The sequence below is a fragment of the Gossypium raimondii genome, chromosome 3 (genome assembly GCF_025698545.1).
Source record: "Gossypium raimondii isolate GPD5lz chromosome 3, ASM2569854v1, whole genome shotgun sequence".
Taxonomy (NCBI): domain Eukaryota; kingdom Viridiplantae; phylum Streptophyta; class Magnoliopsida; order Malvales; family Malvaceae; genus Gossypium; species Gossypium raimondii.
The window spans coordinates 8,649,154-8,663,416 of NC_068567.1; the positions used below are offsets into that span (position 1 = coordinate 8,649,154).

Sequence of the window (14,263 nt, forward strand, 5' to 3'; positions counted from 1 at the left end):
AATCATTTGAGCTTCAACTACATATGTCCAATCAGTCCCTCCGCTAGCTCGTTAAAACTAGAAATGAATTGTGTGTTTGAATAGAAAAAAAAATTGGAAAAATTCAGGAATTATTATGGCTTTCTCCAAAATGGCTAAATGGAATCATTTGGAAATGAATGTAGGTTTCCAAAAATGGAAATGGAAATAGAAATCAAAATGAAAATTTGCAATCCTATATTGGATTACTTAAAAAATGATGGAAGAATAAGCTTATACTTTTGGACTGTTTTGAAACTTGAAAATGAAAATAAATCATTCGGTCATGGTAAACATGTTGAGTTGTTACATATTTAACGAATTTTCTCAAAATTTTACCGGGAGTAAAATCGTCAAAATTTTACTGAGAGTAAAATCATTAAAATTTTATAATGGGTAAAATTAGCGTGAGAAAAATATTTAATATATAATTATTAAATTTTATTTTGAGAAATAGAAAACTGAATCGGGTTGGATTGCATTACAGAGTATTGGATCAAAAAGGGCCTAGGAAGCACTCGTAATTGGACTCAATGTGAGAGAGGCCCAAAACCCCTCATATAACATGAAGGGTGCGACAACCCTAGTAGAAATATAAGGGTGAGACGTTCACCCCTCTCCTACTCTTTAAAATAAACCTCTACAACTTTACAAGAGTTTTACCTTCTCTTCCCATTAATAGATGGCACCAGTAAGTAGAGCTATTAACACAACTTTTGAGATATTGTTATTCTGCCAAAAATAAAGAGAATTTATTCTCAACTTTTATATATATATATTTCCAGAATAATAATTTTATCAGTTTCTATTAAGAAGAGAGAATTTCCGTTTTCACCTAAAAAGAAAACTTTTTTCTAATTCTGTGTTTTGATTCAATTGGTTTGAGCCCACACTTGAAGCAGCTTGTGGTACGAGAATAATAGAGAAAATCATTTGGTTGAAAGCCGAAAAACATCAAGGATCCACTTATTCAAAAGTACAGGTATGTATTCAGTTAAGGTTTGTCAATATAAATATCACAAACTGGGTTGGTTTTCAAATTTTCAATTTTCCGATGTGCGAGAAAACCATTTTGAAACGAGTTTTTTTTTCCATTAGTTGTGTTATGCCATGTTAGGTGGACTTGATTTTACATAATGTTTAGTATATCTATTGAATGGTTAAGGTAAGTTAATTGTTTATATTGTATGAGCTTAATAGGTATTCGTAATACTTGCTCCGTCATACTTGTTTTTTCCTGTAGATTTTGGACGTTTGAAAAGTATCGATCAAATTCTCGAGGAACTCACACTATCTATCTCCTGATTCAGTAGACTTTTGATCGTTTGAACCTAGTTATATATGGCATGTACTTAGGAGTGTTTAGACGTTTATAATGTTACTTACATTTTGAGGCATTTTGAGCATGAATTCTTATGGAAATGCTAACTTGTTATGCTTGTAAGTTGGTGTCATGTTACATAAGATTAGAATAATCAAAGTGAATTAAGTATTTTAAACTAGTTGATTGCATGAAATGGATGAATGGCTTGGAATTGTATAAGTCGTTTGAATGACTTGAAGTAGAACATTTAATCTTGTTGTGTTTTGGTGCCAAATGTGGAATATTGGTTAGGTGTTTAAAAGAAATGATATATGATATGTTTTGGCATGAATTTTAAGTTTTTTTGAACAAGTTTACATGTTGGATAGGTACACCTATTTGATGACTTGAGTGGTTACTTTGAACAAATACCAAATGGTCTATTCTTACACCACACAGGCCACATGATCGTGTGAGTACTGTAGATTTGGTCAATTATTTTTATCTGAGGCCTCGATATGTTACATGATCCCTTTCCTTTCGGTAGTGTGACTCTTGGATGAAAGTTTTGGTGCTTTAACCCACACGGCTTCAACGAGTGACACGGCTTGGACACACGGTTGTGTCCCCTATTTTTCATGAATGCCCTTATATTTTAAAAATGTTTCAATTTGATCCTTAGTTGTACTCGGGTCAACTTAAGAGTTTTCGTAAGCTCGATTAAGACTTGAATCTAATTGTATATCATAATATTTGAGTGTTTATGACATGATTGATTATTTGAAGGATTTATTTATGATATATTTGATCTGATATTTTGGAAATGTTGCACATTAGTCCTAGTTAAATTTTGGGTAATACTGGAGCATTCGTAAGTTCGTATAAGGCCTGAGAAATGTTGTATTTGGTGATTACGAATTGAATTGACTATGATTGTATGAATTATGTTTAATTTGAGTATAATTTTGTATTTATGAAGTATTTCACATTTATTTGAAATAATCAATGTGAATTGAAAGTGTACTATTCCGGTTATACTGTAGCATTCTGTAGCTCGGGTCCAACAACCGAACCAAGTAAGGGGTGTTACACAAACATTTCAAAAACACCTTTGAAAAACACTTTTTCACAGCAAAATACCAAAACAAAGTTAAGCTAAAAGGTTAATGCACTTTTTAATGCTTAAACTTGACAATTGTTCCCAAGTTGAGTTTTGAACTTTTTTTGTTCAAGTTAGTCCCTCAACTTGGCAATTATTCTCAAAATAGGGTTTAAATTTTCTTTTTGTCTAAATTAGTTCTTGAAGGTTTAAATTTTCTTTTTGTCTAAGTTAGTTCTTAAACTTAGCAATTGACCCCACATTGGGACTTGAACTATTTTTTGTATCAAATTTAGTCCTTGATAATTCCTTAAAAAAAAATTGGACAAAAAAAGTTCAGATCTCAATGTGAAAACAATTATTCAAGGGCTAAACAAGTTCAAGCCTTAATGTATGAACAATTATCTATTCCAAACCTTGATATAAAAACAATTACCGAATTTAAGAACTATCTTGAAAAAAAATTGAAACATGTTAGAAGCAAAAAAATTGCATTAACCTTAAATTAAATGTGAAGGTGTGAGTCAAGAGGGGGTGCGGTAGACCTGCTCATGGGTTGGGCCACCTGTCCAAACTCAAAGGCTTGTCCGAAAAATGAAAGGGTTTAGACAAAATATAAGACTCGAAAAATGGGCTTGGGTAAATTTTAAAGTCCATTTTCTATTTGGGCCGAGCCTTGGGCAAGATTTTTTGGACTGATCTCAACCCGAATATACTATGTTATAAAAATATTATATGAATTATATATGTTAAATAATAATTATATATATGTATATTTATATTTTTATATATGTATATTTATATATTTATATTTATATTTATATTTATATTTATATTAAATCACTAACTAAATAACAATTAAACCCACTTCCAAAACCTAAAAACAACTTACCCAACTAAATAACTCAACCCAAAATATAAAATTTTAAAATTATATTTAATACAATAAAATATATATTATATTTATTTGGGTTTTTAATATAATGAAATATTTATTATATTTATGGTAGTATTTTTAATATAAATATTTTTTATTGTGTTAGAGAATTTTTATTTTAATGTTTTTTAGTGTATCTTTTAATGTTTTTAAATTTTTAATATAATAAATACTTTTTATTATATTTTAAAAAATTATTGTTAAATAAAATTAATCTAAAAAATCAAATATAGATGGACCGGGTTGGCATCGAGTTTACTTTTAAACTAATCTAAAAAATAAGTCCATTGTTTATCTTGGACCGAATCCAAACTTAAAAGATTGATCTAAATATTTTAGCTTTTTCTATAAAACTAACCCAAAATTTTAATTAATTGCGTAAATGACCTATTTTTTAATTAAACATGTAAATGACCTAAAATATAAAGTAAAAGTTTGTGGAGCCAAAGAGTTTGACGCCACCAACATGCCACGTCAGTAATCAGGATTAAAAAAATCAATTTTTTAGCGGAGCCATGTAGAATAGCGTCACCTATATAAATATCAAGAAAATACTGTAATTTTTAAAAAATAAGGAGACTTTTAAAAAAATTATTTTCTGATAGAGTTAAATAAATTAGCGCCACCAATTTCCAAAGCTGTCTATCTCCTTTTGCAACACTTTTTTAATATATTTAAAATTTTAAAAAAATTTAAAAATCAATTTTTTGGCAGAGCCATGTAGAATAGTGTCACCTATATAAATACCAAGAAAATACTATAATTTTAAAAAAATAAGGAGACTAAAAAAAAATCATTTTCTGATAGAGCCAAATAAATTGGCGCCACCAGTTTCCAAAGCTACCTATCTCCTTTTACAACACTTTTTTAATATATTTAAAATTTTTAAAAAAAATTTAAGGTTACTAGGTCACTAGGTCCCAGCCTAGTGGTCCTCAGGCTGGGACGGTCGGGTTAAGAGTAGACCCATGTAAAATATTTGGCTTTTTAAAAAATTAATCTAAAAAATTTAATTACTTATGCAAATGACTTTTTTTTATTAAATATGTAAATGACCTAAAATTTACAATGAAAGTTGCTGGAGCCAAAGAGTTTGGCGTCACCAACATGCCACGTCAACATTCAGAATAAAAAAATCAATTTTTTTGTGGAGCCATGTAGAATGGCGTCACCTGTATAAATACTAAAAAAATATTATAATTTCTAAAAAAATGAGGGACTTTAAAAAAAATTTATATTTTCCAGTGGAGCCAAATAAATTAGTGTCACTAGTTTTGTCATCCCTTTTTGCAACGTGATTTTTAAAATTTAAAAATTTTAAAAAACAATTAGCGTCACTAGGTCCCAGCCTGAGGACCACTAGGGTACGGTGCCTGTGCTTTTACGTTGAAATTTGCTCCGAGTTGATATATACAGTTGCGTAACAAGATCGTTTTTCTTTGGGAAAACGTATGGAAGACTGTTAGCATTAACGTTGATGTGCAATTTCGTATTTTCTCTTATAACAAATCACCAAATTGTTGTTTCTGGAAAAAAAATTTATACGACTTATGTTCACAAACAAAATATTTTATATGGGTTTCATAAATATTTAAAATTAAATCTTATCTATTATTTCTAACATTTATTATCATCTGCTAAATTTAATTTCTAATATCTATTCATTTTGGCCTAAACTTTTATAATTTAGTCAAATTATTTTGTTTTGGAAGGAAAATTTTATTGAACTTTAAAATTTTAATGGTACTAAAGTGACACCTCTATGTGTACTTTGTTTTATATGGATAATATTTAATATTTTTTGAATTTTTTGAAAATACTTCAATTATTTTTATTATTTTTATGAAATAATTGTGAATTACTATGTAAGTTGTCATGTCAGGACCGTTAAATTTGATGGTCTAGACAATTTTTATATTTAAAACAAATAGAAAATGACTAAAATTTGAAGGCTAAAAAGTAAAAGTAATAAAAAAATTAAAGCTAAAATGACAAAAAAATAAAGGGTTAATAAATATATTTGCCCCTAAACTAGTCCATTTGTACCTAATTGATACCTGAATTTGTATTCGATCATACATGTTGGTACCTTTACACTAATACCGCTAATTTGTGCTGACGTGACATAGATGACCAATCTAATGGTCCTCTTAAAATGTCATGTGTCAAACATAAACAAAAAAAATCTTTTAAAATATATAAATTAATAAAAAATATATAATTTTTTTCGCATTAAGTATGAACTTGAACAAATATTTGTTTAGATATAAACAATCATTTATCTAGATTCATTCTATATTAGTTTTTAATAATTTTATATATTTTTAATTTTTTTATAAAATCAATTTTAGGTTATTTTTATTTTGAAAATATATAAAATAAATTTATATAAAATTAAAATATACAAAAAAAGCGTATGAGATGTAAATATATAAATATTATAGGATTTTTATAAATTTAATTGATATCAACTAAGTAGGAATAAATAAGTTGAGGGGCAACATATATTTGGAATGTAAAGAAATCATGGAGCTATACAAAGGAACACAAATATAACGTGAAACTATACGCATAGAGCAGTAGCCTCATGCATCCTTATAAAGTTAAGGTAAAACTTCCATTGGAGCTTCTGTGAAAATTTGATTGGGCCCATCTTTGTGATATTTTGAGCCATCGGTGCAAAATCTATCAAAAATAATATTTTTACGTTTAAATAGTAAATAAAATTGAGATTGGGATATCTAAAATATTTTATTTTAATTTAATCAGGTTGTGCATGTGCACACGATGTATAACAGTAAAAATAATAGAGATAATTGAAATCGAAATAACAGTAATAATAAGCATAAACAAAATTAAATCGAATAAATCGATATGATAAAATTCTATCTTCAAACTTAATTTTTGTTCCAATTTCGAACCAAACTTTAATAACAAGTCTTCTTCTTCAACCGATAAGTCGGTTATAATGATTGAGATCACCTTAAACCACCAACCCTTTTGTGTGTAAATTAATTGCGGAAATGCCCAACAATTAACCCTTCCCAAACAAACAACCACGAAATACGCATCCATGATTTACCTCTTCAGTAATCTTGCAAACTAAGACCCAACTCGAATCAACAACCTCAACTACGTGGATCATTTAAATTCGATTGTTATTTCCCTTAACGGATCCAACCAATCACTTAATTGGACATGCTAGTTTGTTCCTCAATAGACCATATACAAAAAACAATCGTATCGGTCCTTCCACCAATTTTGACTTGGTATCAATACAGCTTTGTGAGACGCTATCCCCTAAATCAGAAAAACAACAAATTCCAAAATGAAAGTTTTTAATTGTAATTTCAGATCTCGCAGCTCCGAAAACCAAATAAAAAATCAACCTATCAAACTAATTCATAAAACTAAAAAACAATGAAAGAAGAATAATTAAAGAGGAATTTTTATTAGTTCCCATATATTATGGAATGAGAAGGATGATGAACAACATGAGATATATATTCACATGAAATCAGGATGGATATCATCTTCGACTATTTGATATTTGATGGAATCAGTGTTCAAAACTGCATCGTCGGCATTCCCCCATTTGTCCATATAATTTGCAGAGTTTCTTGGACAACACTGTTCCAAGCTGTCGCCCTCATCTTCTTCAGTTATGTAATCTTTCCACTTTGAATTCACTTTAGATGTTGCTGGCTTAGAGTTCCTCATTGACTCCAAAATTTCCCCTACTTTTCTTATTGTCAAGTCGCTTTGTTTTTTTGAACCTATGTCTCCATCTGCTTGTTGCTGCCTATCTGCCTTCTCATCTGCAACTCCAATCCCGAAAATTTGATCCAATCAACTACAATTCAAACGCAATCTAACTTGATTTGATTATAAAAAGAAACCCTAAAATCCAAGTCACCAAAATGATCTGAACCATGAACTAACTCAAACTAAGATCATATGAAAGGGTTACTATAACTTTTGGTCCCTGAAATTGACAATTAGATTCACCTTCAACCTTAACTCTTTTTTTTTATATACTTTGATATCTAAACTTGACAACTAAGTTTATATTAATCCAAAATGTTAAAACCCAATGCTGAATTAACACATCTAATTGTAACCATAACATACCTATGTTGTTGTTGTTATTATTACCTTGTGAAAAGAGCATAGTAGCCTTTCTGCAATTTCTCTTGTATAAAAGTGGTTTATAAAGCTGATGACCAACGCCTTCTTCCCCAGTATCAGAGTTCCTCAATTTGGGTCTTTTGAACTTCTCCTTTGCAGGCAACTCTGTCACAATCTCTGGTTCCAAATCGACCCCTACACCATCAATAAAACAAACACGAATTTCTTATATTCTTAACTAGAATAATAATAATGGCAGTACAGTTTATTTTCTAAGAAAACAAACGACCTTGTTCCTCTTCTTGTAAAACTAATTTGTGTTCATGATGATCCTCTGAGTCGAGATACTCGGTCCAATCGGTGTGTCTTTTCTTCGGATTTTCCAGATCTCCACCATCGTCATCTTCCAAATCGATGTCATATTCCGATGTGGGATCGAAGAGTTGGTTTTGATCGGTAAATTTTCGGGTCATGTTGAAAGACTGGACGAATTTGCGAACGTCTTTAGCCATGGGACCTTGAGCAAAGACCTTGAGCACCGATTGCTTTTGATTGCAGACCACGCACGTCCATTTGTTGCTGCTCTTCTTCCTTTGTTTCACCTGCAAACCTCCTGTTTAAACAAATAGAGGAGAAAGGAACAATTATGCAAAGAGAAAAATGTAGTAAGAGGATGAACGAATGTGCCTGCATTGTGAAGCATTGGCAGCATTGCAGAGCTACAAAATTGGCGGTTGGCATAATTCGGGATTTCACGGTGTTCTTCCTTCTCTTTTGTTACACTGGTTCTGTACTTGGGTTGGTTTCTTTCGATTAAGGGGGTGGGCGGGACATTTCAGAATTTCAGCTTTCGCCATTGGGCGCGAAAATTGTTGAGTGCAAAGTTTTGATTTGGACCTAAACAACAACAGCCAAATTTTATTTAACATTCGAATATAGGGTTTAAGGTCCAAGATGAGCAGGCCTATTCTTATCATAGGCCTCCTGTGTTCATCTCCCAAAGCATTAGGGTTTATTGGTTCGTTGAATCCTTAATCCTTGCACTTTCTTCTTCCTCAGTCCTGACCTCCCTGTGTTCGAAAATCTTAAAATCTCCATATGCAAACCCTTTTGGGTCACATCCAAAATCCCCATTTTCCGTTCTCATCCAAACCTTAAACCCTAAAAATCCTAAAAAAATTAATAAATTTAACCCTCAAATTTTACCCACCCTGTCAATTTAGTCTTATTCCGGAAATAAAAAATTAAAAGAATTAATTTTTCACTAAAATTTCCAAAATTTTATAAAATATATAAAAATAAAAAAATCCTCAAATAAAAATATTTTTAAATATTTAAAATTTTAATTTTAATCACACCTAATAATTGTTTTAACTTTTTTTGAACTCTTTCTAATGGTCAAAGTTGTTCCTCATAGAACCCAATTTAAGGGCATTTCCTTATTGGACATGGTTGGATATGTTCTTACCAAGTGAGTACTAATCCTCCAATTGTATCATTTGCCACGAGGCCCTTACCATGTTTCTCAAAATCGCTCTATTTAATCGCAAGTTTATACTTGATTATGTTGGCATCCTCTTATGCAATAGAAGAAGAGAGTCCAAGTTCATGTATGGAGACACGAAAGTCCCACTCTTCTTCGTTATCATTTTTGTTAGAACTGATTTTACCTCTTTTTATTCTATACTCTCAAGCAAGCAAATGTAGCATTCCTAGGAGTCTTCTTCTCCACTTCATTATCTTGCTTTGATTGGGCTTCTCTTGCTGTCCACCTCCGTCTCTTCGTCTGAAAGCTCCCACATGCTATAATTGCTCTCGTTAAGCTTCTGAATTCAGCTAAAGTCTGTCGATACCAACTTGATTGTGTTTGATCTCAAATAAAAAAATTCGTTGCAGTTTCGACCTGCAATATCAGCAGACCTCCCTCTACGTGTGGTTCCTGATAGCAGATTTGAACAAACCCTCCTATAATTATGCTACATGATATTTTAAGACAATCTTACACCAAAACATGCTCTCAAACTTTTCATTTGATCATGCAACTAAGCCTATGTATTCCCTTCCATTGAAGATTAGATCAATTAATCACTTCCAAGTCAAACAAACACATTTTCTTTCATTATCTAAGTTATGATTAAGCATAAAATCCAAAGAAAAACGAATCTTGATACGATCATTTGTACAACAGAGATCATGCTGATGCAACGATACTTCTACTTCGATTTCCTTTGAAGCGGATTTTTTTTGCAGTGGTGATCAGCAGTAGAATGCAGGGAAGAAAATATTTCTCTAGTTCCAACAGAATGGTCAAAGATGTTACCTTTTTTCTTCTAGAGATCATCATGCAGTCGAGTTGTAAGACTCGAGCCCTCCACTTTTCCAAGTTAATATTCTGGCATTCCGAACTTGAAAACTCAACTTGATTCATTCTCTCTTTCAAACTTGAACCACTTCCAATTTGCATACAGACTTTCTTCATTCTCAAAAGATAAAGCATCAGCTGGAAGAGGTTCGGTATTCCGGGGTGCAGAAACTGCAGGTAGACTTTGCCTGTACTTCTTTGCCATCTCTTCAGCCTCAGAAAATACCCTCTGTGGTAACATATATTATTAATAATTATGACCAATCATAAACGATGCTAGACATTCCTCATGAAACAGATCAAATCTTTACCTCTTTGTTTAATATAAAGAGGCCAGGTTCACTTTCAAGTTCAGCAGTACTGCAAGATGCATGAGAAAATTACATTAGAGTCAAGAGACGAAATATACCGAAATAATGACAGCAGCACTTTATTTCATTTTTCATGCATTTCAAATATAGTGTAAAAGCTTGGTCACAAGCCACTGGAAGTAAAAGTACATCTTTTTCTACAAGCATAAATGTGCCACTTTAATAGTAATTTTCTGACTTTTCACCAAGTGCAAGAAATTTCATAAATTCAAACATTGCATCAGATAAGTCTCAATGAAAGTTATGTCCAAAGCATTCGGAATGCAAGGATATCAACATGGTCCTTGATTACCTGAGAGATATTTTGTCAGGAAAGAGTGACTTCACAACAAGAACCTTGACCTTCTCATCCTCTTTAAGCAATTCAGCAACAGAAGTAATTCGACTTTTGCTCATATTTGAGATATGAAGCAACCCACTGCAACACAGTTGAAATTTAGAACAATTTTTATGGTCATGACTCATGGCACAAGGAAAATGTTAAACATAACATATAAACCAAATAAATATGAACATACAACTAGAATTAATAGAGTGGCATAAATATTATTAAGATGCACAAGAAAGTAACCAATCAAAGTTAACAGTTTTTTTTTTTTTCAAATTTTCCTTTTAATGCTAAATATTATTTCAAAATATTTACTATTTTTACAAAAGATTTTAAATAAAAAATAATGCTTTGGGGCCAAAGCATTACTTCATCAAAAACAAATGCCTAAAGGAGATAAGTGAGTGCCATAAGAGTGTTCCAAACATGATTCATGCTGCATTTCCTCGATCTTGTCTGCTCTAGTCATACCCATTCACTGTTTCAAACCCCTCTTTCCCAGCTCGCTGCCTCCCAATTTCCGTTACAAATCTTGCACTCCCCCACCCCTTTCTTTTTCACTTCTTTAAACACAAATCTTTAACTTAATATTATCAGAAACTCTTCATATTATCCTTCCATTAATTTTTATTATATTTACATGATACGATAATAACAGCAATAACCAATTGGTTTGTATTAAACTCGATATTAGGGGGAAAAGAATAAAAAGTAGCTTTCCACTCACCTTCTATTGGAATCCGCTATTCTTACTTGGGCTCCATATGGTAAAATTTTTACAACGGTTCCTTCTACAAGTGTTCCATCTCGAAGATGCATCATTTCCTACAACATTTTACCGTAACATCATCATTAGGCCCCTGCTTTTTAAAATAAAGTGATAAACTAAGTTGCTTCATCAACGGAAGGACAATGAGAAATAGAGAGATTGTAGTAACTAACCCAAGCTTCCCTCTCGCTCAATATTAAATCATTGTTAGCCTCATTTATTCGAGTAACTTTCACATGCATTCTGCGGCCCACCTATGCAATAAATGAAACAAAATGTCTTAAGAAGCATAGAATCAGTGAAGGAAACAAAGAAACATAGACAGAACAGACATATATATCCTATTGACTATCTATTTCCTTCTTATCACCATGATGCTTCTCTTCTTCTTACAACATAAATGAAACTCCAGTTTCAAATTTGTTTTGCGTTTCTGATTCTTCGATTTCTATGCATTCCTTCATAGGTCATAAACCTTATCTACTCAAACTGGTCTCTTTGAAGAATGGTTTATTAATGCCACTTGCATGACTAGGTCACTTTTTCGAGTGTCATGGGGAAGATAAGAGGGAAGAAAGCAAAAGCGAACATGATCATTTGAGGTAATAGAAGACATGCCATTTGGCAAATATATAGAAGAAAACAATTGATCATCCAATCAAAGGGATTTTATAATGCATACGAAACTTCTTTTATTTTCAGCCAATTAAAAGATTGTTCACTGATGAGTTAATACACAAACAGTGCAGCAGCAGAACTTGATTGGTTAGGTTGCGTAGGTCCCTCTCAACAATAAACATATTAAAAATGCATAGGGCCTTCAAATATCATCATTTTTTCAAAGAAAAATATTTCTTCCATGACATTATTCCCCAAAATGCCTGCATACTATCATATGAAGAGAATTTCAATGACAAACTTGTATTCCATTATGAGAAGCACTACCTAAACGCATATGGTTTAACTATAACTGGCTAACGTAATAAGTCTAGAGCGTATTGTCACAAAATCTATCAATAGATGGTTTTAGACTTCAGAAATGCTCAGGCCAAATGTCATGAAGGTAAGCCATTACACAAAACAGAAACAGAAATCAGTTACTGAAATTTCCATGACAAGAAACTTACATATCCTTTCAACTCAGAGAAGTTATTTACTCTCTTCATCAACTCAGCTTTTGGAAGGAAAGCTCGCAAACCCTGCAAGACAATGTCTAAAAAGATTTTTCACATTGAATTATGCGTACAAATATACATAACAGAAATGGGACACACGAACCTCAATTCTTGTCAGCAGGCCACCTGTATTCCACTCTGTAAATTTAACCTCTATAGGTTCATTCAGGTGTTTTATCTGGCCAAATTCAGATTAAATCATTAGTTAAATTCAACAATCAGATACTCTTTAAGGTTATCAGGAAGCTAATCTGTAGTAATTAATGAGTTGTCAACTGACCCCTGTAATTGTTCATATTCAAGAGCTAATGTTGTCTTAGAACTTAAGAAATTCATGATAAAAGGATAAATATGTTACATTAAGCAACTACAGAAGCCACCAAGCATCTTAAAGTATAACCATTCAAATAAACAAATTTACTATGAAAAAAGAAAGAAAAAAGTGAGAAAAGAACCTGCCTCACTCGATGCCAAGCTATCCTCCTGAAAAGCTGTCTAGTTGAGAGCAAAGGCCGACCACTAAGTGTTCTTCCAAGAACCTCAGCAAAAAGCACAGTTCCAGTCTCAACCACTGGTCTTCCAGGACCCGGCCCCCCGCTCATCGCATCATCATCCTTAACAATTCCCATCTTCCCATAAACCATAAATTCCTCAGCATTATTTTCCAGATCACACACCAAATAATCCATCTCTTTATCATACAAAGGCAACACATCTTTAGTCAACATTGTACCCAACATGTCAGCCCCAACATTCACATCCAGCTTATTCTCATTACCAGAAACAACAACACCAACCACTAAGTCACCAGGTTTTGGCTCATAGTACTCGACACCAACCTTCTTCACTTCATCAATTTTCTCCTCAGAATCTTCTAATTCACTTCCCTCTTCTACTTCCAATGGTTCGCTAGGCCTAAAGAATTTCAAAAAAGGCTCCAAAACCTCTTCTTTATCAGGTTTTTCAGACTCTTTATCAACATCAGATACAAACCCATTATTCACAGGTGCTGGACTAGGCTTATTAAGCAATTCAAGCTCCTCATTTTCTTCAATTCCACTATCGTTTTCAAACCTTTCAGGAAACTGGGTGCTTGAAAACTCATCAAAAGTATCATTTTGAGAGCAAAGCACAATCTGGGTACTTCTCAAAAACATATATTTCCTCGAAAAAGACAAAGCTTTTGGTGTCACAGCAGCGGTAATGGAGTAACAAGTTCTTTTAACAGAGTACTGCCATTTGGGGGCACCATTAAAAGCAAAGTATTGACTCGAAAAATTGAGAAAGGATAAAGACTTACAGGGTTGAAGCAGGGTTTGCATCCTCCTTATCCTGCTTGCACCTCGTGAGCTCTCTTTCTCTCTCTGTTTTCTTCGATTTTCTTTTGTAATTTCTCTCTCTGTCAGCAAAGTTTTGGATACTCGGGACATTCCACGGCTGTTTTAGGTTCCACGCTTCATTAACTCAAGCCTTTCGTAGGCCCATTTTCAAGAACTGGGCATTTTAAATTTCATACTTGGATCTGCTTTTTATGGAGCTTCAACCCAATTATAAAGAACGAGTGTTTGTTTTTATTTTAGAACTTCGGATTTTGTGTTTTTGAAATATTTTTTTATATATGCTTCTTAATAAACATAAAAAATATCTCAATTACCTATCTAAAAATATGTTTATTAATTCAGTTAAATAATTTAATTTTATGATTTTTTATTTTATAAAATTATTTAGTGCAAGTCTAGGACTAAAACAATAGGTATTCACACGATAGATTAA

The 14,263-nt window shown here is 32.2% G+C and overlaps 2 protein-coding genes across 4 annotated transcripts; both read right to left on the reverse strand.

Moving 5' to 3' along the window:
* Positions 1 to 6,678: 6,678 nt before the first annotated feature.
* LOC105797017 (uncharacterized) lies at positions 6,679 to 8,306 on the reverse strand. 2 transcript variants are annotated; one of them, XM_012626930.2, is made up of 4 exons: positions 8,173 to 8,306; positions 7,775 to 8,087; positions 7,513 to 7,680; positions 6,679 to 7,175 (listed from the first exon to the last, which is right to left on the reverse strand). In XM_012626930.2, the coding sequence occupies exons 1-4, from the start codon at positions 8,224 to 8,226 to the stop codon at positions 6,865 to 6,867; spliced, it is 846 nt and encodes a 281-aa protein (XP_012482384.1). In that variant the 5' UTR covers positions 8,227 to 8,306; the 3' UTR covers positions 6,679 to 6,864. The 2 variants fall into 2 exon arrangements, with proteins under 2 accessions (XP_012482384.1, XP_012482383.1); XM_012626929.2 differs by having other exon boundaries at positions 7,489 to 7,680.
* A 698-nt stretch (positions 8,307 to 9,004) lies between these two features.
* On the reverse strand, positions 9,005 to 13,935 carry LOC105797016 (protein PIGMENT DEFECTIVE 338, chloroplastic). Of its 2 annotated transcripts, XR_001134595.2 has the most exons (9): positions 12,946 to 13,935; positions 12,594 to 12,668; positions 12,443 to 12,514; positions 11,489 to 11,569; positions 11,274 to 11,371; positions 10,511 to 10,636; positions 10,159 to 10,207; positions 9,806 to 10,076; positions 9,005 to 9,424 (listed from the first exon to the last, which is right to left on the reverse strand). XR_001134595.2 is itself a non-coding variant. In XM_012626926.2 (8 exons), exons 1-8 carry the CDS (start codon positions 13,918 to 13,920, stop codon positions 9,900 to 9,902), a joined length of 1,653 nt encoding a protein of 550 aa, XP_012482380.1. In that variant the 5' UTR covers positions 13,921 to 13,935; the 3' UTR covers positions 9,582 to 9,899. The 2 variants fall into 2 exon arrangements, 1 of the variants encoding a protein (XP_012482380.1); XM_012626926.2 differs by lacking the exon at positions 9,005 to 9,424 and having other exon boundaries at positions 9,582 to 10,076.
* Positions 13,936 to 14,263: the final 328 nt, after the last annotated feature.